We start from the raw sequence: 25317 nt of genomic DNA, 5'->3' as shown, positions 1-25317 counted from the left end.
TGAACAAAGGTTAATTTTTTTAAAGATAATATAAATATTAAGAAAACAAATCTAAAATACATCGACTAGGTCCTTCTATACATTATATTTACACAGTGATTCTGATTGGGAAAGGCAAATAGGGAGTCTCTGGGGCTTAGGTGGTCTTCTCAGGCCAGTGTCCCCTAGAGAGCATAGAACTGAAGAGGCAAGGGTCCTCTCCCTACTGCTCTCTGCTACTCCCTTTTGCTTTTATCTGAAGCATTTCTGAATAATAAATGCAAACTAGGTTTTGAACATAAAAAGCTTAATGACCACCCCAATTCAGGATTGTGTATCATTACAGGAAACCAGACACAGAGAGGATGGGAATTACCCCTCATCTCCAGGGATCTGTGAGGGAAGTCAAAGATTACACAGAAGTCATTTGTGATCTCTGAGCCAAGGAATGGCTGGCGTAAACTCATCAGCTAAATGAGGGCATTTGACCAGATGGTGGGTTACATTCCATCTAAGTGGGGAAGGCCAGTGTCTATGCTCAGGGCTTTCAGGCTGCGAGGACCTGCCCTCTCTGCCAGGGTGGATGCAGGAAGTAAAGTTTATTGTATTGTGGATCTGACCTCCTGATATAAAAAGTAACTATGGTGGGATTAAGGTAGGTCAATAAAATTCAAAAATTTTCTGTACTTGTGTGATAAACTAATTTTCAAAAGTTGGAAATTTATGTATGCTGTAAAACTGTGGCCAACTCCAGTCTTAAATAAACCAGCCTTTCCTGCAGGGATATAAAATTTGAGAGTCGGTCCCGGTGAATTACTTTTCAAGTTCCAGGGGCCCATGGCCTGCATCCACAATGCCTTTCCATTGTAGTCTCTCCCAGGTCTCCTGGGTAAGTGCATTTCTTGTCTCATGGAGGCTCTGAAATGTCTCTTAAAAAAGAAAGCACTGAGAAATTATGATTCAGAGACTTGAAACCCTAACGTTACAGGCAAAGCCTCATTTTTGCGGAATATAAAGTACTCGGTCTCTTCCACTTCTAAGAGCTCGTTTAGAGAAGCCACCACAAGGTCGTGTTCCTGCAGCATTTCCGGGTAGCGGGACACGGCTCGTTCGATCCTGGCTGAACGCCTCACAGGTGTGATCAGCTTCATGTCCTGCACCTCTGGCATCCCATTTATCCTAAGAGAGCAAGAGGTGCATTTAAAACCCTGTAACTCCTTTCAAAATTCTACTTATTATTTTCTTCTCGTTCTCTAATAAAACATGAGAGAATTTCAATGTTGGCTGATACAAGAGATATGTCTAGGGCAGCTCTCATCCTAAGATGGACGTCCCCTGAGTGTTAGAATGAACTGTGTGGACTCCACCATCTGTTCTCAGATGGTGTCAGCAGAGGGATTTCATTGAATGAAGTGCTAAGTGTGGTTTTGTTTGAAGTCAGCTACTTGGCAGTTGGTGTTTGTTTATTCCATAAACTTCCACAGAGTTGACATCCTTTGGGGAAATTGGGCCTAACACGAAAAAAGGCTGGACTAAAGAATTCAAAGACACTTTCTAGCTTTGACAGTAAAATCCAAAAACATCTTTTAAGATGGTAGACCAAACCACAGATGGAGACTGGTGCAAAGTGGGCATCTTCCTGGTAAGGGCTTTAATGCATTCCTGTAATAGCCTGAAAGATAAGCTGCAGAGACTTTCCACGGAATGAATCCTGGCCACAGGATACAAAATCACAGATTACATTAGTCTTATAAAACTCATGGCCAGTCTGCTGAAAATGCTCCTAAAAATTCCTGAGCCAGTGAGAGGTGGCTTTCACATCAGCAGCTTAACTTCACCCACCCATGAGCGGAGTATAGTGGGGAAATGACACATCTGAGATAGGTGTTTAGAGTGGAAGAAGCCCAGCCGTTGCTCCCCAGGAAAGTAAGACAAAGAACTGTGGTCTTGGTGCTTTTGTTTGAAATTTTCCTTTCAAGAGCATGAACAATGACATTGATACCCTGACACAGTTCCTTAAATTATTATGGATTCTGTCTTAAACTTCCACTTGTTTCAAAACCAGACACTTGAGACATGAGCAGCCTCTAACTAGTACAGTCCTGACCGCCCTCCTTGTTCTTACAGGCTATCCACGGCCCATTCCTTCCCATAGCTCCTGAGGTTGCCCTTGCTTAGCAATTAGTGCAGCACCCCACTCCTGACCCCCAGGAAAGGTGGATGGGATCTGCCATTGGAGGACAAATGAGGGTGAAGGGGGAGGACTGATTTCAGGAGGAAGGGGTGACTCCACTCCAACAGTCCTCCTGAGTCTGGCAGCTCCTTGCTCACAGGAAGGTCAGATCTCCTTGGAGGTGCTGTGTCTGGGGAGGTGGGGGTGTGTACAGAGAAAGGACTGTCTCCCTGGCATGGGGTCCACCCCTCCCCTCCCCCTTTCCCTTAACACCAGAGATCGATTAGATCACCTAGTCCTCATATGAGGCAGGAAGTATTCATGTCACTAATGTGCTGGTATTCTGGATCTTTGGAGGAGAAGCTGACAATTGGACTTAATTTAGACCTGTGAACACAAAAGCTTTACAGTGTGCTTACCGAGGGATTGGGGCGATCTGTAATTTGATACCGGGATGACCATCCTGTTCTGACTTTGTTATTTGGGGTGTTACTGACATCTGTTCGCTCTCTTTTGGGAAAAGGCAAGATGCCCCAGATTCCGTCTTCTTGGCCAGCTCTTCTACTGATGTTATATTAGTTTCAGCAACTAAGGAGTTAGAGGTAATTCCTATGTATATAAGGTCAAAAGGAAAGACTTAGCAATTTAATACTGAAGCTAAAAAAAAAAATCAATAAAGTCAAACAGGAATATCTCCATGACTTCTTAGTGATCCTTACGGATTCCACATGCTAAATAAAGAGTAACTGATTTGGAGTGGGACTTACAACTAGTTTTTCCCACTAAGCTTTGTAGTAACACCCTGCTGCATTAAGCCTTCTCCTAACCAGTCCTCCACACAACCTTTGGGCCTGTGAGAATGGATCCCTGCTACCCTTTCAACATTCTGAATACATCCCCAGTCTCTTATTCACTCTTGAGGGAGCTCCCCTAGTGACTAACCATTGGCCTCTTACCCTCATTTCATACCTTGGGTCAATTCTCCTAACTCATTAGGGTTAACCCACTTGACCTTCTGATCCCCTCCAACCCAGGGATGACCATATGGCTCTCACCTTGGATGTAGATGTAAATGTCTTGTGTTAACACAATGTGCATCATAGTCTAACCAGCATAGCAACCAAAACGAAGGGAAGGAAATTTGACTGAGACAGATAGATATACTCTGGCTGGAGGCTGAGACCCCAAGAGAGGCCAACATGTGGAAAAGGCATGAATTCCTGTCTCTCTCTCTCTTTTTTAATTGTTTAAAGAACAGTGCCATAAATTATAAACAAATATCTGAATTATAGCATCGTTCTCAGTAAGAGTACCATTGAGTATGTATATACTACAACCTTATTCCTAAAAGTAATGGGTTAGTTGGCTATAATTCCACATGGCTTGATTGTTCCCCAAAGTTCAATCTACTCTTAGCGGAAAAAGATTTGTCACCTTTTAAGATTATAAAAGTAATCCATTTTATTTTCTCAGGGTGTCTTCCTCCTAACCCTGTTCATATCACAAATATAATTATACATAATGTGCCACTCGCTTTATTTGGCACATTTTTCATAGAAGAGTTCTCTAAAGGTTTTGGCCAATGACAGCAACGGTGAACTATGTGAAATGATTCCTGAGATGGCTATGTTTTAAAGGTAGACCATGAATTTGGATGTATCCGGGTTGGTGGGCATGTAACAACTAAACACATAACTTAAACTAAAGCACCTCTCCTCTCTGGCTCAGTCTCACTCTTGTCTTCTCTCCAGGGAAGCAAGTCACCCTGGTCTAGGATGCTCTGGTGGAAACCTTTGTTTGGTGTTGGAGCAGTATATTTACTTGTAATAACAGAAATCAATCAGCTGATGATGAAAGCTGAAAGGTCCATACCAGGGAAACCAAGAAGCGAGAGGCATTTCAGGGAACTTAAAATTCTTCTTTCCCTATATGTGTTCCTCAGTGACCTTTACTTGAGTAGCTAGAGGGAATAAATTTAAATACAAAATAGCAGTACCTTCTGTGGTTCTGTTTCGGTCTTGCAAAATATTAAGGACAACTTCCCGCAACTCTTGGATTGGCTAGAAGGAAGAAAATACACGAATGGTATATTAAAAACATTCATGGAAAAAATGATCCAAGGAATTTATGATGGTGTTTAACATCAAATAGACTTTTTATAACAAGAATGTTTCCCTTTTAAATCTCTTGTCTAGCTATAAGTAACATTTAAAAGGCTTCAGTTGTAGCTTTACAGGAAAAATAAAGGAAGAGAAAAAATATTGGTTAAATGCTGGCATGCTTGACTTTAATGAAGAGATGAATTTATGGAACGTTGTCTGTAATAAAATTTTTATTTTTATTTTTATTTTTTTAAATTTCTTTAAATCCAATTAGGTTTTTTATTGACTGACATGATCCCATCAAAGACATATTCCCATATAAAGACTCTAATCCAAAGATCTATAACTAAGCTATACAGAAAATCTGATATATATTTTCAGTGTTGTCTTAACTGAATTTTTGTTTTTATCGTGAAAGTCATATATGTCTATAAAGACAACTGAACAATAGGTCAAAGTTAAAAGGGAAAACTACCCATAATCCCATCATTTAAATATAACCTTTAGTTAGCATTTGAGACAATTTCCCCCCAGCTTTTCCTTTAATTCTTTTATTTGGTAATATAAAAAACATTAAACTAAAAGCTATCACAGAAAAGTAATTTTCTGATAAAATTATCTGAGATAGTCTTCCTTTTCTTCTCCCCTTCCTTTTTAAAGTATGTAAACGATGCCATGAAACAGAACATCACTAACGAACTGTACTTTCTCATAGGAACACAGTATTTGGTGGCTGGTCTTCCTGATCTGGGACCCTGTATCAAATAAATAACAGATATAAACTGAAAACAGCATAAAAGCAAAGCTGTCTATACATTTTTACAAAAGCTAAAATGCTTAAGAGCTAAATGCTTAAGGAAATGGGAATAAATGTACAGAATACATGGCAAAGCATCTTAATTATATAAAACACTCATTAAGTATATATTTTCACAAGCTTCTGGTTAAAGATGATAGATTGAGTATGCAAATATGCCTAATCCCTCTTGAAACTCTTCTGAAATGATTTTAAAAGGGGGTTAAAAGGAGGCAATAGCCACAGAGAATAGAAGAAATAGCAATAAGAATGTAGAAGGAAGAGGTAACCAGCTTGACCAACGAAAGAGTCAAATTCTATGCTGGCAGTTTAGCTGAGAAAGAATCTGATTCAACCCCAAAGCCTCTGAAAGGCTCAGGAATTGCTGGAGGGCTCTAGAGCATCTGTCAAAAAGCAGTCACACCTGGGAATTGCCTGGCAGTCCAGGGATTAGGACTTGGTGTTTTCATTGCCAGGCCTGGATTCCATCCCTGGTCAGGGAAGATCCCCAAAGATGGTGGTTGGCCAATCAGTCAATAAAACCATCAGACCTCCAAATCCACCCTGCATCCCTGAACTCCATGCAGACTGGTAGCTGTGTCCCACCCGCCTTCATCCCAACAGAGCACCAGGCACATATGCTCCAAGTCTCTGGATGATATCATGCAAGACTGAGGGTGGGAGTGTCTGCTGAAAAAGGGATAAATGAGTTTCCATGCTGAAGGTTGAGACTCCCAGCTCCCTTTTCTCCAATAAAGGGGAACTGGTAGCCTGGTTCCTGGTTCTTGGGAAGGAGGATAAATGAGCCTTCTTCAGAGAATATGACAAGCCTTAGAGGAAAGATCAGAAGGTACTGAAACTGGGGGTTCCTCAATCAGCTGACTCAGCCAGATCTCAGCCACTCTGTGGTAAAGCCTCATCTGTGACCAGTTTTTAATAAGGTTTTAAAACCCACTTCATACACATACAAACGGTCCAGTTTCACCAGCATCTGAGTAAAGCCTCTAATGAACAATAGAGAATACAACCAACCAAACACCCAACTCTTACTTCAAAAAAAAGGAGATGAGAGAAGAAAAAGCATTGGAGAAGAATCAGGCAGTGCAGGAAGAAAAGGTAACTTGATAGTTCTGGTGAGAGGAGATCCCAGAATGACAGCTGATAAAGATGGGGGTGAAGAACCACCAGTGGCCACTCACCGCAACCAGAGACAGCCCGGCAGTGCAGCAGTGAAGACCTAGCATAGCACCCCTCCCCCCAAAAAGAAGAATAACCTGAGGAAAAGACATCAACAGAATGTAATGTTTTGAAAGTATTGAAAAGTATAGATAATTATAGAAGAGTTTGGAAATACTAAGCAAAGGGAAACCAAGAAAATAATTGCAGGAAAATTAGAAAACTATACTTAAAAGGCAAAGTAACCATAGCATGTACTACATGGATCAGAGTATATTTCTCACCTATTTATGACAATGTGAGCACTGGACAGTGATCAGAATGTCTGTCTGATTCTAATGAAAATATGGAGGACAGTGAAGTCTACGGGGGTGATGGGGTGTCTGTGTGTGTGTGCTGAGGATCTGTGAAGGTGTGTGTGAAAAAGAGGGTTAGATCCTCATCCTACAGAACTGGAAGTCTACAAATCATGTCTAAAGAGAAAAATCAAGAAGTAATAATATTAGCACATTATCTGAAATTATCAAGGTAACAAAATACTCAGTTTGCTGTCAGTGGGAAATGGGAGGGGAAGGAAATAGGCCTTATGGTATAGGCTTTATCAAACTATTTATTTAAACTATGACCATGTAAAACTCTGATTTTGAATAATCATGGAAAAGGTATGGTAGAACATACAATGACATAGAAAGTGATATTATGGGGAAAACAGTTTTAAAACTATTTGATGGAGTCTTTGTTAAATTCTATAGAGACAGTGGTTTTACTAGGTTTTAGAATTACAAGTTATTTCATGAAATGGCTCTGAATGATCTATGGATATTGATGTATTGGGTTTAATATTTTTTTAGGTTCTTTATGGTGAGGTATGAATTTCTAAGTATTGGATATTGATGTTATACTATAATTTTCTATGCTATTGCTTTCCATAAGTGTACATTTCTGCAATGAATTTTAAGTGAGACATATTCACTTGACACCACCCTATGGCAGAAAGTGAAGAGGAACTAAAAAGCCTCTTGATGAAAGTGAAAGAGGAGAGTGAAAAAGTTGGCTTAAAGCTCAACATTCAGGAAATTACAATCATGGCATTTGGTCCCATCACTTCATGGCAAATAGATGGGGAAACAGTGGAAACAGTGTCAGACTTTATTTTTTTGGGCTCCAAAATCACTGCAGATGGTGACTGCAGCCATAACATTAAAAGATGCTTACTCCTTGGAAGGAAAGTTATGACCAACCTAGACAGCATATTCAAAAGCAGAGACATTACTTTGCCAACAAAGGTCCATCTAGTCAAGGCTATGGTTTTTCCAGTAGTCATGTATGGATGTGAGAGTTGGACAGTGAAGAAAGCTGAGCTCCAAAGAATTGATGCTTTTGAACTGTGGTGTTAAGAGAAGACTCTTGAGAGTCCCTTGGACTGCAAGGAGATCCAACCAGTCCATCCTAAAGGAGATCAGTTCTGGGTGTTCATTGGAAGGACTGATGTTGAAGATGAAACTCCAATAGTTTGGCTACCTCATGCGAAGAGTTGACTCATTGGAAAAGACCCTAATGCTGGGAAGGATTGGGGCCAGGAGGAGAAGGGGATGACAGAGGATGAGATGGCTGGATGGCATCATGGATTCAATGGACATGGGTTTGGGTAGACTCCGGGAGTTGGTGATGGAGAGGGAGGCCTGGTGTGCTGTGATTCATGGGGTTGCAAAGAGTCGGACATGACTGAGCAACTGAACTAATTCACTTGACAAGAAAGTGACTCTATTTGTTTACATGTGACACTATTTTCTAGAAAATAAATATTTAAATTAAAATGTTCACAAAGGACATAATGTACTTCATATTTTGCATATAACTTTATGAAATAAATTAGAACATTTAACATTATATTATATAACTGCCATTTTGCAAACAACAGAGAACTCATATGAAAGAGGAGTTTTAAGAAGTCACCCATTCAAGACAGATACTTACTGTGGCCCCACTTCTAATGGCCTCTTCGTAGAGCCCAATAACATCAAAGGTGCCTTTGCTTGCCAACAACTTTGCTTTGCAGATCCAAAATTTAGCAAATTTTTCAGCCTTAGGAATACTGGACAAAATGGCAAATACTTCATTAGAAAGTACACCCTGAAAAAAAGAAAAGTACCCGGAGGTAATTGTTACTTGCTGTTATTTTCACATCTCCTAATACTTACCATAGCAGGTATGCAGAAATCAGTGTGATAAGTATTTTTTTTTTAATTAAAAATATTCAATTTTACTGAAGTAGTTTATATAATAAAATGAACCTATTTAAATAGTTTCGAAGAGTTTTTGCACTGATCATTAAATTTTAAGAGTTAAGAGACCAAATAGAAAAATGTTTATCATAGCTCAAAGTAAGAAATTGTTCTACCTGTTTATGCAAAACCAAAACCAAACCAAACCCTAGAGTAATCCACCTTCCATGTATTTTTTACATAGTCATAATAACATGAACAGTGAATAGTGACCAGAATTTCTGCTTAACTAACAGAAGCATAAGGATGCATAGGTGTGAAAGGGTCATGGATGTACATGTGTATGTGTTGGGGATCCATGAACGTATATGTGTGTGTGTGTGTGTGTGTGTGTCAGTCATTCAGTCGTGTCCAACTCTTTGCAGGTATATATAAAGAAGGTTAAATCACATGCAAAGGAACTTTATAATGGCTTCATAGGTTTGGACCCTTTCTGCCTTGTACCAAGAACAGCGCAGTGACATGGACTAGAAGGAAAATGGGAGCTACTATGCTCAGAAATCCAGGCAGTGGCACACTGAACCAAGTGGCACCTCCTACTCTTCCTGAGATGGGAAAGACACAGGGGTAAGATCACAGGCAAGAATCACTAATGTCTGAGGAAACCGACACTGCATGAAAGAGGCATAAAACTCAACCACCAGAAGAATGAACACTGGTGCAAGAGCTGAGGGCGCAAAGAGGAATAAATTTTAAGAGTGTTGTAGTCAATACCTTCAGAGTGATAAAATACTACCATCATAAAACTAGAATCAATGTTATGAAAAAGAATCAATAGATGGGCAGAACAGTGGCACTGTTGAATCAGTGAGCTGAAAATCCAGCTGTGGAATTCTTCCAGAACCCAGTGAAACAGAACAAAGAAATGAAGTATATAAAAGAGTTCTGGAGGACACATCTATACTCTACATTGGATATATTTATTAGATACATCTATATTGGATATATTCCAACATCCATGTAATAGAATTTCTTCAAAGACACAGAGAAAGAACAAAGCTGAATATGCATTGCAGTTATAGAAGAAAATTCCCAAGGACTGAACAGAGAGACAAATGTTCAGACTGCAAGGTCCCCAGAGAGCTAAGCAAGATGGATGGAAAAAGACCCATACTTAGAAAACCAAGGATGAAAAGAAAATCTTAAATTCTTCCAGAGAGGGGAAAAAAAACAAGATTACCTACAGAGGAATGAGAGATTGACACGAGATTTTAATAAATCAACAATTCCAGATGCAAGCAAGAAAATGAAACTACTGTTTCATATTCCAGGAAAAACCATCTGAATTTAGAAATTTCCCCCAAACTATGAATCCAACATGAGGATGAAATGATGACATTTTTAGAAGCATAACAACTCAGAAAGTTTACCATTCAAAAACCATAAAGTTATTAGTGAATGAACTTTAGAATTCAACCGGAAGACTTGAAACAAAAATAGCCACAAGAAGAATATGATATATAATTGCACACCATGTTTGAACTCATACTTAGCACTTTCTTTTGTGATTTCAATTTATATACTTTCTTTATGAAATGAAAGCTGGATCAAACAAAGGCATGAAGAAAAATAAACCAAAAAATACTGCATGTAAATTGAGTTACTAAATAAAATGGCAGAAATAAAGTTAAACATATATGTAATTACAATAAATGTACATGGGCTAAATGCACTTTTTAAAAGCAGAGAATTTTCCGTATTTTGTTAAGAGAAATTAAACTATGTATTTATATGAGACATACCTTTAAAAATAGAGAGATAGGGAAAGATTTATCAGACAAATTGTAACAACAACAAAGCAGGTGTGGCAAGGTTAATATCAGACAAAAGAAAAATCAGAGCAAGTCATGAATCTTTATGCACTTAACAATGTAACTTTGAAAAATAGAAAGTAAACATTGATAGAAGGACAAAGTGACATTATGAAATCACAGTGCCAGTAAAAGATTTTGGTATATTTTTTTCAGAGAGCAAAAAAAAAAAAAGCAAGTAAATGAACAAAAAAATAATTGTGCTATTTAAAATTTCTAAGTTTGATCTAATGGATATCCATGTAGAATTTTCTATTCAACAGAGAATACATGTACTTTTCAAACACTTCTGGAATATTCACCAAGGCTGATCAGACATTAAGATCAGAAAAAAAATTTCAACAAATTTCATCAAGCAGAACACACACAGGCTACATTCACCAACCACAATGCAGTAAAATTAAAAAACTGACAGATAGGTAGCCAGAAAAACAAAAACAAACAAAAAAACCAGACACCAACAAAACCAACGACATGTCTGGAAGTTAAAAGATACTCTTCTAAGGTAACTTCTGGGTTGAAGATCTCAAAATGGAAATATCAAACTAGCAACAAATGAGAATGTGTTAGTTATTGAGCTTCGGTGTCTTAGCTCTAAACCCACCTTTTATCTTCTGCTTTGTTGTACAGAATTCTGTAAGTCTATAAATCACTTTCTGTTTTGACAGCAGTTCCTTGATGGGCTCAGCCAGTGTGGGGCAGTAGAGGAAGGCTGCAGGCTGGAGAGGGGACTTCCTCTTTCTCATTTGCTTTCATCACCCCCATAACGGTCCTTCACTCTGGAAGCAGCAGTTGGTTCTAGCCTCTACCTGTTTTACACTGGCATGCACGGATCCTGCCTCACTGTGCTCCTTAAGAGGCAAAAGCCCCAACCGGATAGTTAGCATCCTTTTCTCCAGGTCTGAATCCCAGCCCCATAAGGACCCTCCTGCAGCTCCTGTGGCACCAGCATCCTTAGAGCTGGAGTCCCACTTACACCAGGGTTTGTCTCTCCCAGCTTCTAGGTTCTGACATCCCCAGCCTCTCTTTGTTCCCCTAGACCCAGCGGATGCTGCTAGCTGCTTTCTGCAGTTATTGCCACTGTTACCTGAGATTCATTTCTTCTGTCAGTTCTGTGTGTGGCACCCCTTATCTCCTTTGTGATTCTTTTATCATTTCTGTGCACACAGGCTCACAAAGTACTTTACAGGCAGCATCTGTGCCTTTTTGTAATGTGTCCATAGAGTCAGAAGGGACTGGGCATTTTTGACCCCCAAGGGCAGCCATTACTCAATGACCATGGAATGACTAATGCCACAGTTTCCTTGCCCCGATCAGGACAGCTCTGAGAGATGAGACCGGCACTGTCTCTGGACCTCCCGGGTGGGACAGTGCCGCAGCGACCCTCCATGAACTCTCCTTGAGACCACGCCTTGCCTGCCCTCTTTCCCCTCCTGGTCCCACATCCCCAACTCCCCTCCCAGTTGTCCCTTGGAGCCTCTTCCTAGTAAACTACTTCCACACAAATTCTCTTAGGGTCTGCTTCTAGGAAACTCACATAAGACACTGTGAAAGTGATCTTCATATTACATTCTTTCTACTGAGATTACTTGTGTTTCTGTTTTCCTGACTTGACTCTTAACTGATATGAAACATTACCTAGTCAAACCTGAAGGATAAGACCAAAGCTAAATTTGGAGGCTAGGCCTTGCCTTTTGACTATAGCTTTACCTCCAAATGTCAAATGTGAACTCTTTGGACCTTGATACACAAAGAAGGCAAAGTTCCTTTTGGATCATTCTGGATCCAGACTGCTTGGGTTAATTTCCCAACTTCTCTGGGCCTTAGCTTCATTTATAAAGTGAATATAGTAATAGTTGTTATGATAATTGTATGAGATAATATAAGTGAAGTGCTTAGAACAGTACCTGGCATACCAGGAGCCATTATTTAAGTATGTATCATTATTATTATTACTATCATTCCTCCCTATTCAAAGGAGTAGCTAAATTTCTGCTTAGACAGAGGTTGTCTCCCCGAAACTATACTTAAGAAAAGTGTTTAAAAACCTTAAGACTTGGCAAAGCTTTGGAAGATTATCGTTCTCACTCACCCTTTCAATGAGCTGCAGACATTCTGTCAGAGTGTTGTTAATTTTATTGGACAGTTCAAGTTGTGCTTTCTTTTCTTCCTCTTCTTTTTCCATACTCTTCCAAAATGAAATATTCATTTCCTCTATTATTTTTCTTTTTGTTTTAAGCTCCATAGGAGGCCGTTTATAGATTTTCCCCTTAGATTTCCGCCATTCTTCTAATTGTTTCCTGTTATACAATTAAAACAGGGAACGGGTTTAGGGTTTTTTTCCGGTACATGGTTAAGATTCTAAAGTACGACGAGCATAGATTAGCACTGCACACCTTCAACTGCAAAGTCGGGAGAATGTTTTAAAAACAATTTACTATTTGCTTCGGAGGCACTGGTTGCTCCCACCCTTCAGAAGGTAGATGCCAGATGGAGTACTAGGATTACAACATGTGGTTAGCATCTCCATCTTCAAATTCCTTAATTTCCTGATTGTTATTCAGTTGCTAAGTCACGTCTGACTCTTCGTGACCCAGACTGCAGCATGCCAGGCTTCCGAGTCCTTCTCTATCTCAATAATTCCCTGATTATTCTTCAATATTATTCCCTGAACATTTTTATTTCACCTGTATACTACTTCTGACAGTTGCTTTCTTAAGACATCCCTCCATCTTCGAGATCACTAACTCAGCACTCCATTTCTCTTCTCATAAGCTCTCTATCTGCCATTCAATCAGATGAACCAAACCTATATTCTGCACTCAGTAGGATCTTGGCCACTCAAAGTGACCCACTTGGCCAAGTTCCTTAACCCTCTCCATGACATAGGACCCCTGCTTCCCCTAACAAGGGCGATAATTTCAGGGCTCTTTTCTTAGGTAGCTAGTCTCTGACGGCACCAAGTCCTAGGCCATACCTTTCCCATACCGTTCCCACTCTGCACTCCTGCTCTGAGGCAGTCCACAGACGACTGTTGGGGGTGGCACCAAAACATGAGGACCCAAGCATCTGCGTGTAGGCTCTTCAGCTTCTCTAAATCACAACTACACTTTTATGACTCACAAATGTACATTTCAGCCCAGATCATTCCCTAGGGCCCCAAACTTTGCAAATCCCTCTGCCTAACTGATATCTGTTACTTGATATCTGGCAGGTATTTAAAATTTAGTATCGTCCAAAAAAAAGCTCTTTTCATCTCTAAATCTTTTCCCCAAAAGCCTTCCCTACATTGGTAAATACTCTCCCAACTTACCCAGCTGCTAGGGCCTAAAACTAGGAGTTGTCGTGAGCAGTCCTTTCTTTCCTCACATCTGACACATCATCGTATAGTCAGTACTGCTTCTGTCTCTACTGCTACCATTCTTGGTCCAGTGCACCATCACCTTCTGCCTGGAATGCTGCAGCAAGCCTCCTAAGTCACCTCCTTGCTTCCACTCTAATCCTTTTCAAATTTATCCTGTGCACAGCTGCTGGTGATCTTTACACCATAAACCAGAGTCACTGCCAGGAACTTCTCATGGCTCTTGGTGTAAAATTCAAAATGTTCTCCATGACCAGAGGTGCAGAGCAACGTGCCCCCTGCCTACTCCAGACTCACGTCTCACCGCTCTCCTGCTCAATCCCTGCCACCCAGGAGCCCTGGCTTCCTTCCAGTAACCTGACCCAAGCTCATTCCTGTCTCAGGGCCTTGTATTATCAATCTTTGGTCCTCTACTCAAATGATACCTCCTTGAAGGGGTAATTTTCTGTAATTAATCTTATTTAATCAATGTGTTGATTTTCTATTAATATCTTCTGCACTGGAATGCAAGGTCTGTGAAGATGGAAACCTTGGATGGCTTAGTGCCTACCATGGTGTTTGGAACACATTAAGTGTTTAATTACTGTAAAATTCACCTTTTCTGGCACACAGTTCTGTGCATGTCGACAAATGCATGAATATCATGTCACCATGACTACAATCAAGATATAACACCCTTAAAGATTCCCTGATGTTTCTTGGTGGTCAGCCATGCCACCCATGTCCAGTTCCCAGCAATCACGGATCTGTTTGCTGTCCTTATCATTTTGCTTTTGCCAGAAAATCAACAACTATTAACGCTCTTAGAACTTGCCTTTTCTAAAGTCAACTCATTCCCAGGACTTGAAAGCCACAGATTTATTATTCCAGTACTTTCCATATACACACCAGAAAAAAACCGTTCCCTAAGAGTAGACTGTGACTGTGCGCACACCACTGTATCTCTCAGTGCCTGACACATGGTAGGTGCTGAAGGAACACTCTAGGGATGAGTGCAGATCTGTTCCCTCTACAGACGCCTCCTCTTTTGGTCATCAGTGCCGGCCAATTGTAATCAGACTATCTTACACTGTAGGTTACGTGGTCTAGACTGGAGCTCCAGGGTAGGGAGCCTGGCCTCCTTGTTCACCAGCTCCAGGTCTTTGCATTCAGTTTTCTCTCTGTTAAGACTTGTCTTTCTTCCTGTTACTGTCCTTTTCCCAGCCCAGTTGTCACTGTTGAAAGTACCTTCCCTGACCCCTCTATCTAAAAAAATCATCCCGGCCTCCCTCTCTCAATCACCTCACCCTGAATCCAGTTGTTTATTTTCTGTTTCTTCAGGGGGAAGAGAGCTTGTCAGTTGTGTTCAGGGCTGTATTAGAAAATAAATCCTGCCCTCACTTCACTCTGCTACACCTTTTTAGCTACCATCTTATTTTAGGTGGTCCTTTCGCCCTTGTCAGGAATCTCCTTATTTTCTACTTCAACCAAGTGTACTGAGGTGCTTCTGGGATGTTCACCGCATCGTGAGACTATATATGGTCCTGTGCAGAAAGTGTATGAAGTCCTTTGGCTCAGTTTCAAGCATCACCTATGTTAATGCCTGAGGTCCTGATTTCTACCATCTGAACTCTATGTGAACTGCTTACTTCTCTCTGCTTCAGTTTACTTTCCAAAACCTGGCCTGCTCAGACTCATAGAAGTTTCCTGCTCCTTCTTCCCTGGTAACCTTTCTGGCTTTACACACTAGTTGGCTTGATGAGGGATTACCATCTCTGCACTTCCTATCTATGCAAGTTCACTGCTCTGGCTCCTCCCACCCTGCCTCTGTTCCGTCCTGTCAGGCACTTCCTGCATGAATCGTCTACCTCTGCAACCCCTACTTCTTGGTTAACTATTTTGCTTGAATTTCTTTAAAAAAAAAAGAAAAAGAAAAAGAAAAAATAAATTATTTCAAGCGTACAGAAGATTACAGAGAACAATCTCCACCCAGTTCTATCAAGTCTTAATATTTGCTTTGAAGTTTTAAGAGTTATAGCTAAAAATGACCCAGGAGCCATTATTTATGACCCATTTCCTGACTTTAGCACTCCTGATAGTCAATTTGCCCAGCCATCTTAATTTGCAAAACTCTGGAATTAAAATAAAGTACCTTCGATCCTCTGCTGCGATCTTCTTACATGGATTAGTTTGGGCCCCATTCGGGACTTCTCTTCCACTTACGGTTGGGCCACCAGCTTGAGTCCGGGGAGCTGTCTTGTTTAGAAAACAGTTCTGGGGAGGAGCGCTTTTGAACTTGGAGTCCAGAGTCCGTGCTCTTTGTTGACAGCTGTTGTTGCATTTATTCCCAGTGGCTCCATTTGCTCTTATGCTAGGGGTGGTTGGAATGACGGAGTTAAAGCTGCCAACAGTCAAATTTGGCCGTTGGCTTATGGCTTTTGATTTCTGCAGTGCATGCGATGTCTGAGGTCTACAACAAGCCTGAGTAGGTTTAAGATCTTGCTTAATGTTTGGATGTCTGTGGTTACATCCTCCTTGAAGCACACTGGGATGTGTACTGGGTTTGCTGTGTTTTACTTTCTGCTCAGTAACAGTGTATGACTGTAACTTCGTTTCATTTGGTCTTTCATACTTACTTCTATTAACCTTTATAGACTTTATGTCCTTAACCACTGTTTTCTTTGTGGCTTGAGTCCTATTAAGTGTCTGGACAAAGTGAGAAGGGAGGGCCTTGGGGGGTTTTCCCCCTGCTCTTATAAGGTCTGCTCCTCTAGAGAGTTTCTGAGACTTGCCTGGTGGAACCCTGATTTGTGTTTCTTCAACAAATGGTTTAATAACTCTCTCTTTCAGAGCAGCACTGTTCACTGAACTTTTGCCCAAGACTTCTCTAGTAGGAGCCAAACTGCTTTTGGTTTGATTAGTTTGGGGCTTGTTTACGGTCCAGGATTCAGGATTTGGCTTCCTTTCTGAGTCTGGTAAGTCTTGGGGCAAGTTCTCTTTATTCATCTCTTTTAGACAGCCACCCAGGGATTCATTTTCCACATGGGTATTGTCCACAGGGTCTGCACCTTTAGCAGTTTTTTGATCTGTTACCTGCTGCTTTGCAGTTTTCAGTTTCTGTACATTAAGTGATCCCATGGTTTCTCTTGTCTGTTCTCCAGCAGTGGACGATCCAAATCCATGCAGCTGTTGACTATTGCCAGGAGGCTTACCGTTTGGGTTAGAAGAAACACTTTCTGAAGTGAGCCTTTTGTCTAGTTTTGGTGGCTCCAACTTTGGCCTCTGGGACCTGGTGATGTTGGCAGGTCTGGATGGCAGTTTAATGCTGATGGATCTTGTAGTTTTGACAGGCAAGGCAACATGGTTGGTAACATCCTTTTTGGGTCCAATAGTCTAAAAAGATAAATAAATTAAAGGTAAAAACATTAGTCCATTGTTTTTAAAGTAAAAAAAAAACCAACTAGTTATTTTTTTGATAACTTAAGAAAATTGATCCTGACAAAACAAAGATTCACTAATAGATGACTTTTATAACTTGAGTTCCTATTAGAAATATATTAGAATTAATAGAATTCTAACAGAATTCTGCAGAGATGCAGTGAACACACAAAAATTGCTTTTTAACAAACAAGTACTTGCTGAGTGCTCACTATGTCCCAGTGAAGTATCCTTCCTGGAATTCCGGAAAGATACAAACATAATAAACTTATGTTAGGGTACCTCCTGAGTTCCTCCTCATACTTTCTTTCTTTCTTTTTTTTTTTTTTTTGTTTTGGTTGCAATGAGAGGCAAGTGGGATCTTAGTTCCCTGACTAGGCATCAAACTTGTGTACCCAGCAGTGGAAGTGTGGAGTCTTAACCACTGGATCACCAGGGAAGTCCCTTCCTTGTACTTTCTATTGCTACACTAATTCTCTTAAAACAACACTGCCTTTGAAAGGTCAGAGTGTCACTCAAGGAACACTCTCTCATCCTGGAGATTAGTGGTATGGAGTGGTGGGAGATGCTGGCAGGCCTGAGATACTTTGAGACAGCTCTGAATAAGCATCAAAAATCTCAGTAGAAAGTAAGTCATATCTGTGAAGATAGGACAGAGTTTTAAGGTTAGATTCTACATTATTCATAAGTAAATACTTCAGTCATGTGACTTAATTTTGGGTAAGAAAGGGAGGACTAGGTAGCAGAAAACTGAAAACTAGGGAGGGGTGTTTAGAATTAATATGGTAAATAACAGGAACAGGCCACTGAGGATGCTACAGTATCCACACTGAAAGCAATTACTTAGAGAGGAGAATTTGTCAGAGATTTATTGACTATCTAGGGAGAGACATGTCAGTGCTAGAGCTACGACTTTCTGTTTTTGGTTTGGTAATATGATGAATAATTACTATGTAAGTTTCGTGAATGTGTAACCAGACCCACCTGGCATTAAGGGCAAAGACTAATTTCTACTTACAGATTTAGAAGGTGGAGGATTTGGGCAATTATTCTTGGCTTTTAGGTAAGGCCTAAAAAAGATGAAATAAGATTAATTCTTAGTACAGAAGAATCAGCAAGGCTTGGGAGTACAGTGATTAAAAATATTAAAAATTATTATGGTTATAATTTTAAATCATTAGAATTTCCATGTGGTTAAAAAATTCAACAATTATAATTAATAAAAAGTTTCCTTATCAACCTTTCCTTAGTCCTACTATTCCACTCCTTGGCGACCATGACCACTCTTACCTATTTTTTTCTGTGATCCTTTCATAGATGTGCTATACATAGATACAACGTTCTAACAATATTAATAAAATATGTTTTATTCATATCTGCATAGTCTTACTCATTTAAACATCATTCCCTGAACACTGCAATGTGCCAGGCACTAGAGATTCAATGCCAAATAAGTACTTCTTTAAAACGCGTGTTTGTTTTCTATGAGTCTGTTTCGCAAATAAATTCATTTGTATTAAATCAGCTATACTTCAACTTAAAAAAAACTTGTTTGTTTTTTAAGTGTCTTCAACTAGTTAATTTGTAGGTGAGGAAAGCGATATAAACAAAAAAACATAGAGGTACACATGAAAAGCAGCTAGTGAGACAGAAAACTTAAAAAAATGAAAAAAAAGAAAAGTAGAGGAGAATTTAGATTTAAACTTCACGGATCATAAACTGCCAAACAGATAATAGCCAGGACATGGAAACAACCTAGATGTCCATCAGCAGATGAATGGATAAGAAAGCTTTGGTACATGTACACAATGGAGTATTACTCAGCCGTTAAAAAGAATTCATTTGAATCAGTTCTGATGAGATGGATGAAACTGGAGCCAATTATACAGAGTGAAGTAAGCCAGAAAGAAAAACACCAATACAGTATACTAACACATATATATGGAATTTAGAAAGATGGCAATGATGACCCTGTATGCAAGACAGGAAAAAAGACACAGCTGTGTATAACGGACTTTTGGACTCAGAGAGAGAGGGAGAGGGCGGGATGATTTGGGAGAATGGCATTCTATCATGTATACTATCATGTAAGAATTGAATCGCCAGTCTATGTCTGACGCAGGATACAGCATGCTTGGGGCTGGTGCATGGGGATCACCCACAGAGATGTTATGGGGAGGGAGGTGGGAGGGGGTTTCATGTTTGGGAACACATGTAAGAATTAAAGATTTTAAAATTTAATAAAAAAAAAAAAAAAAAAAAAAGAAAGCTGAGGTACATATACATAATGGGATATTACTCAGCCATTAAAAAGAATACATTTGAATCAGTTCTAATGAGGTGGATGAAACTGAGGCCTATTATAGAGTGAAGTAAGTCAGAAAGAAAAACACCAATCAGTATACTAATACATATATATGGAATTTAGAAAGATGGTAACAATGACCCTATATGAGAGACAGCAAAAGAGACACAGGTGTATCGAACAGTCTTTTGGACGCTGTAAGAGAAGGCGAGGGTGGGATAATTTGAGAGAATAGCATTGAAATATGTATATTATCATATGTGAAACAAATCGCCAATCCAGGTTTGATGCATGAGACAGAGTGCTCAGGGCTGGTGCACTGGGATGACCCTGAGGGATGGGATGGGGAGGGATGTGGATGGGGGGTTCAGAAAAAAAAAAAAAATAAAAAATAAACTGCCAAACAGGAACTTTGATGAAGACTTGATGTTTGTTTCTCTGGTCTTGGATGCACATCCCAGGAGGACAGGGACTGCTTTGTTTTGGTAAGCACCTTATCTCTAGAACCAAGAGTGATTGATACATTACAGGTATTGAGTAAATTGTTGAATAAATGAATTAAGTTTATTTATTTAATCAAGGAAATCAAGTCAAGTAAAAACTCAAAGTAAAAGAAGGCAAGAATATACAATGGAGAAAAGACAGCCTCTTTAATAAGTGGTACTGGGAAAACTGGACAACTACATGTAAAAGAATGAAATTAGAACACTTCCTAACACTACACAAAAAATAAACTCAAAGGGACTTCCTTGGCGGTCCACTGGTTAAAACTCTGCGCTTCCAATGCTGGGGGCATGAGTACGATTCCTGGTTGGGGGAACCAAGATCCCATATGCCATATGGCTCAGCCAAAAAAAGAAAAAGAAGAAACTCAAACTGGATTAAAGATCTAAATTTAAGGTGAGAAACTAATAAACTCTTCGAGGAAAACACAGGCAGAATAATCTTTGACATAAATTTCAACAAGAGCCTTTTTGACCCACCTCCTGAAGTAATGGAAATAAAAATAAACAAATGGGACCTAACTAAACTTAAAAGCTCTGGCACTGCAAGGGAAACTATAAACAAGATGAAAAACTCAAAGTAAAAAGAAGCTAAAACAAAGGTTGAAAGCTAACTTTGTAAAAATTTGTTTTCAACTAAAAATTTAGCAACACGTTGGGGAAAAAAACATATCAGTGCTAAGGTAAGCGTGGTGACACCATTGAGATGACAAGATGTCAACAAAAGAGAAAAGTGAGGCCGTCATATTCTGTTCACCTCCACAGTCAGTGCTAAGAGGAAGACCCAAGCACACTCTCAGGCTAGAGGATAGGGATGTGCAGTTTACAGTGGATGGATTACATAATTGGTTTTCATTTTAGAAAGCAGCACCAGGACCAGGACCATCCCTCTCCCAGCAAACAAAGCAGAGATGGGAGAAGCTTCCTGCATTGTAGATGCTACTGTAGACCCTTCTCTCTCACCTTGGGAGACTCAGAATAATAATGCTTTAATCTTTGCCAACATTTTTATCACACTTGCACCAAAATGCCCTTTTTGAATAATCCTAGGATCCTAATGCAGTCTGAGCAGACTGCAAACAAAAGGGCTATATTTTGGCAGAGCTTTAAATTGCCATTAGCAACCAGGGCAACAGAACTTGCATAACTGTGGGAAGTAGACTCACTTGGTGTTTTGGCACTTCAGTTTTCCCTTGGCTGCTAGGTACTCCTGCAGCTTTCTCTGCCGCTCTTCTGCAAAACAGGCAAGCAAACAACAGAATTTTAGCTCAAGATTTTAACAAGCTCACTTATATTCTAAAAGAAGGCACTTTTCTGTATTGATTTTGGCGTTGGACCATAATGTTTTAAAGTCTCTAGCCCTACAGACTTGCCTCCAGGTTCACATCAACATTGACAATAAAATTTATATGTCTCATTCTATGCTAAGCTCTTTACACTTACATTACTTCCTTTAATCTGCACAAAAATCCAATAAGGTATTTTACAGTCTGAAATTTAATCATGGATAAATGCTGTACAGGGAATTTCCTGGTGGCTCAAGCAGTAAAGAATCTGCCTGCCAATGCAGGAGATCCTGGTTTGATCCCTGGGAGAAGGAAATGGCAACTCACTTCAGTATTCTTGACTGGGAAATCCTATGGAGAGAGGAGCCTGGCGGGCTACAGTCCATGGGGTCGCAAGAGTCCGACATGCCTTAGCAATTAAACAACAACAACAAAATGGTATACAAAGCCAGATTTTGAAACCAGGTTTATTCAACCCAGAGCCCTTGCTCATAGCCACTGTTCTCAGCTACAACCTATCAAACTTTGCATGAAGAAATGCTATTACTGGCCCACCTGAGCTGGTGAGCTCAGGGCTTGTTTTATTAATCCCTTCTGACAGGAATGATTAATTTTGCCCACAAACCCTTTCTTTTGGAACTAAGGACAAAATAGGGTAGGCTGGAGGTTCATCGCAAACATCTATCCATACAGTGACTTTCTAAGCAAGCCACCTGTGAGGGAATGAAAAGTTAATATTTCTCTCTTCGAGAAGTTTCACCCAGGTAGTGGTGATGAAAGTGGGTCAAAGAAAGACCTATGGGAGTCCAGAGGCAGGAACTGAGTGAGGGGAGCGGGCGATTGGAAAACGCTAAAATTAAGATGGTTGTGGTGCTGAAAAAGACCCTTGGGAGTCTCTTGGACATCAAGGAGGTCAAACCAGTCAATTCTAAGGGAAATCAACCCTGAATAATCACTGGAAGGACTGATGCTGAAGCTGAAGCTCCAATACTCTGGTCACCTGATGTGAAGAACCAACTCATTGGAAAAGACCCTGGTGCTGGGAAACACTGAAGGCAGGAGAACTGGACGACAGAGGACGGACGAGATGGTTGGATGGCAACACTGACTCAACAGACATGAGTCTGAGCAAACTCCAGGAGACAGTGAAGGACAGGGAAGCTTGGCGTGCTGCAGTCCATGGGGTCGCAAAGGGTCAGACATGCTTTATCGGCCAAACAAAAACAACAGCTATAGGGGATGCAAAACAACTCAACCTCATTTAAACTGAGTTGCCCTGTGTTTTGATATCTGGTTCTGATCCTTCCCCAGGAGACAGCTGTGTTGAGAGGGCTGATGGAGCTGAGAGATGTGGCTAGAATCCCAGTTCTATGATGTCTAGCCAGGTAGCAAACCTTGCTGTTGCTGAGCAGGTAAAATGGGGCAGAAATGCCCATTTTTAAGGGCTGTTGTGTAAAATGCCTAGGACAGTGCCTGGGCCCTGGGAAACAGTCAACAGATACTATTGCAGAAATTAACAAAACACTGTGCATTTTGGAGCAGGTGACAGGTATCTGAGCAGGAATATTTAAAAAGTCAACAAAGGGCTCCAGACACATTTAGGAAAGTCAGGGAGCCCAGGACCCTCAGCATCGATGCAGATTTAACCTATCAGCCTCCTTGCGTGTGTTGCAAGAAGACCTCCGCGTCTGGGTGAGATCCGCCTTGACAGCTGTCACAGCCCGCTCGGGCGGGCGGCGTAGCCCCGAGGGCCACACCCCGGCTCCGCCTGAAGCCAAATCTGGGCCGCAGGAGCGCTTGGGTTTCCGCTGGTTGTGCGATCTCGGGCAAGGACCCTCGGTTCTTTACCCAAACGAGGTGACAATGACAGCTTTTTGCAGAGCTGCTGCGGGACTCTTTGGGAAGGTGCCTGGGAGGCGTGGCCCCGCGCACAGCCTCCCAGCCCCCCAGCCCCGTTTTCTCACCGAGGCCTGGAGCGTGGGCTTGGGTCAGCCCCCGCAGAACCAAAAACGCCCACGGGGAGACACAGGCAGGCAGGCAAGCGATCGGGTCACTTCCGCTCACTCGGGGTCCTCTCTTCGTCCCCACCCGTAAGACACAGGTGCTGGAAGTCATACTCACCCGCGGCGGCGGAGAGTCCAGGCCGCACCATGATTCTCAAACGACAGTTTTTCTTCAAAGGCCGCGCCTGGAGAGAAAGCCGGAGCGCCGCGCTTGCGTCCGCTCTCATTGGGTCCCGTGGGTTTGAAACCTGCCAATCGGAAATAGGGAAGGGCGGGCCCAAAGGAAATTGATGCGTTTCGGTTGGCTCTACACTTCAAGCCCCACCCTGGGGCCATTTGATTGGAAGAATGTGCAGGGAAAGGGGCCGTTGGCATTGAAGACCGCTGGTTGGGCAGGAGGCGGAACCCTCCCCACCCCTTTAAGGATGAGGTTTCTGGGTTGCTGTGCTTTCAGTTACGAGAAAGGTGGCCAGGACTGGCGACAGGGGGCTGCACCCGGGCCCCACAGACAAAGCACCTCCTCCGCCCTTTCAGATCCTAAGTTTCATATAAAAACAGTATAAAACCAAAATGATGAATTTGGCACGAGTATACCACGAGTATATACGAGCATATACCTCACGAGTATACTTCCTACTTTTTATGGGTCTCTGAAGTTAAATAATCTTAGTTCTTGGTACAGCAGTTCCTGGGTGCTCAGTCGCTCAAGTCGTGTCTGACTCTTTGTAACCCTATGGGCTGTAGCCAGCCAGGCTTCACTGTCCATGAGATTCTGTAGGCAAGAATACTGGAGTGGGTTGCCATTTCCTCCTTCAGGGGATCATCCCCACCTAAAGATCAAACCCGTGTCTCTTAGGTCTCCTGCTTGGCAGGATTCTTTGTTAGCGTCGCCTGGGAAGCCCTAGTACTGCAGGGTGACTCCTCTTTGTTTTTCATTATGGTAAGATATACGAAGCAAAGCTTACCATTTAAGCCATTATTCAGTGTCATTAAATACATTTACAATGTTGTACAATTATCACCACTGGCCCCATCACTTCATGGCAAATAGATGGGGTAACAGTGGAAACAGTGTCAGACTTTATTTGTGGGGGGGCTCCAGAATCACTGCAGATGGTGATTGCAGCCATGAAATTAAAAGACGCTTACTTCTTGGAAGGAAAGTTATGACCAACATAGATAGCATATGAAAAAGCAGAGACGTTACTTTGCCGACTAAGGTCCATCTAGTCAAGGCTATGGTTTTTCCTATGGTCATGTATGGATGTGAGAGTTGGACTGTGAAGAAAGCTGAGCACCGAAGAATTGATGCTTTTGAACTATGGTGTTGGAGAAGACTCTTGAGAGTCCCTTGGACTGCAAGGAGATCCAACCAGTCTATTCTGAAGGAGATCAGCCCTGAGATTTCTTTGGAGGGAATGATGCTGAAGCTGAAACTCCAATACTTTGGCCACCTCATGCAAAGAGTTGACACTGGAAAAGACCCTGATACTCGGAGGGATTGGGAGCAGGAGGAGAAGGGGACAACAGAAGATGAGATGGTTGGATGGCATCACTGACTCGATGGACGTGAGTTTGAGTAAACTCTGGGAGTTGGCGATGGACAGGGAGGCCTGGTGTGCTGTGATTCATGGGGTCTTAAAGAGTCGGACACGACTGAGTGACTGAACTGAACTGAACTGAAAAAATTAATAAATAGGAACCCCCCGTAGATTAGGGAGACCGGCAGGGGGAGATGTCATATCCTGTGACCATAAGTAAATAAGTGAAAGTTGCTCAGTCATGTCTGACTCTTTGCAACCTCATGGACTGTATCCTGCCAAGTTCCTCTGTCCATGGAATTCCCCAGGCAAGAGTACTGTGAACATAGCAAGCCCAATAAGAAGAAGAAAGACTCCTTTTCCCTGACAAAGACTTGCCAGTGAAAAGCCAGGGACTTGGTTTATTACAATCCCGTTCCCCCAACTTTCTTTCTCCCCTCTATAAAAGCATTTTTCTTCACTTGACTTGAATGTGGTGGCTTGCTGTGGTTACAGAACTCAAATTGCAATTTATGTAATTCTTTATACTGAAGTTGTTTCAAAGTTTAATGAACAAATTATCAACTGCAGGCAGTATTT

The 25317-nt window shown here is 41.2% G+C and overlaps 1 protein-coding gene across 1 annotated transcript; it reads right to left on the bottom strand.

Moving 5' to 3' along the window:
• Positions 1 to 887: 887 nt before the first annotated feature.
• Positions 888 to 23346, bottom strand: CKAP2L (cytoskeleton associated protein 2 like). Its single transcript, XM_068985451.1, has 9 exons — positions 23316 to 23346; positions 21075 to 21141; positions 18119 to 18170; positions 15815 to 17055; positions 12415 to 12622; positions 8204 to 8359; positions 4149 to 4212; positions 2572 to 2761; positions 888 to 1158 (listed from the first exon to the last, which is right to left on the bottom strand). Exons 1-9 carry the CDS (start codon positions 23344 to 23346, stop codon positions 933 to 935), a joined length of 2235 nt encoding a protein of 744 aa, XP_068841552.1. The 3' UTR covers positions 888 to 932.
• Positions 23347 to 25317: the final 1971 nt, after the last annotated feature.

Source organism: Capricornis sumatraensis, chromosome 1 (genome assembly GCF_032405125.1).
Source record: "Capricornis sumatraensis isolate serow.1 chromosome 1, serow.2, whole genome shotgun sequence".
Classification (NCBI taxonomy): Eukaryota; Metazoa; Chordata; class Mammalia; order Artiodactyla; family Bovidae; genus Capricornis; species Capricornis sumatraensis.
This window is presented reverse-complemented; position numbering and strand designations above follow the sequence as displayed.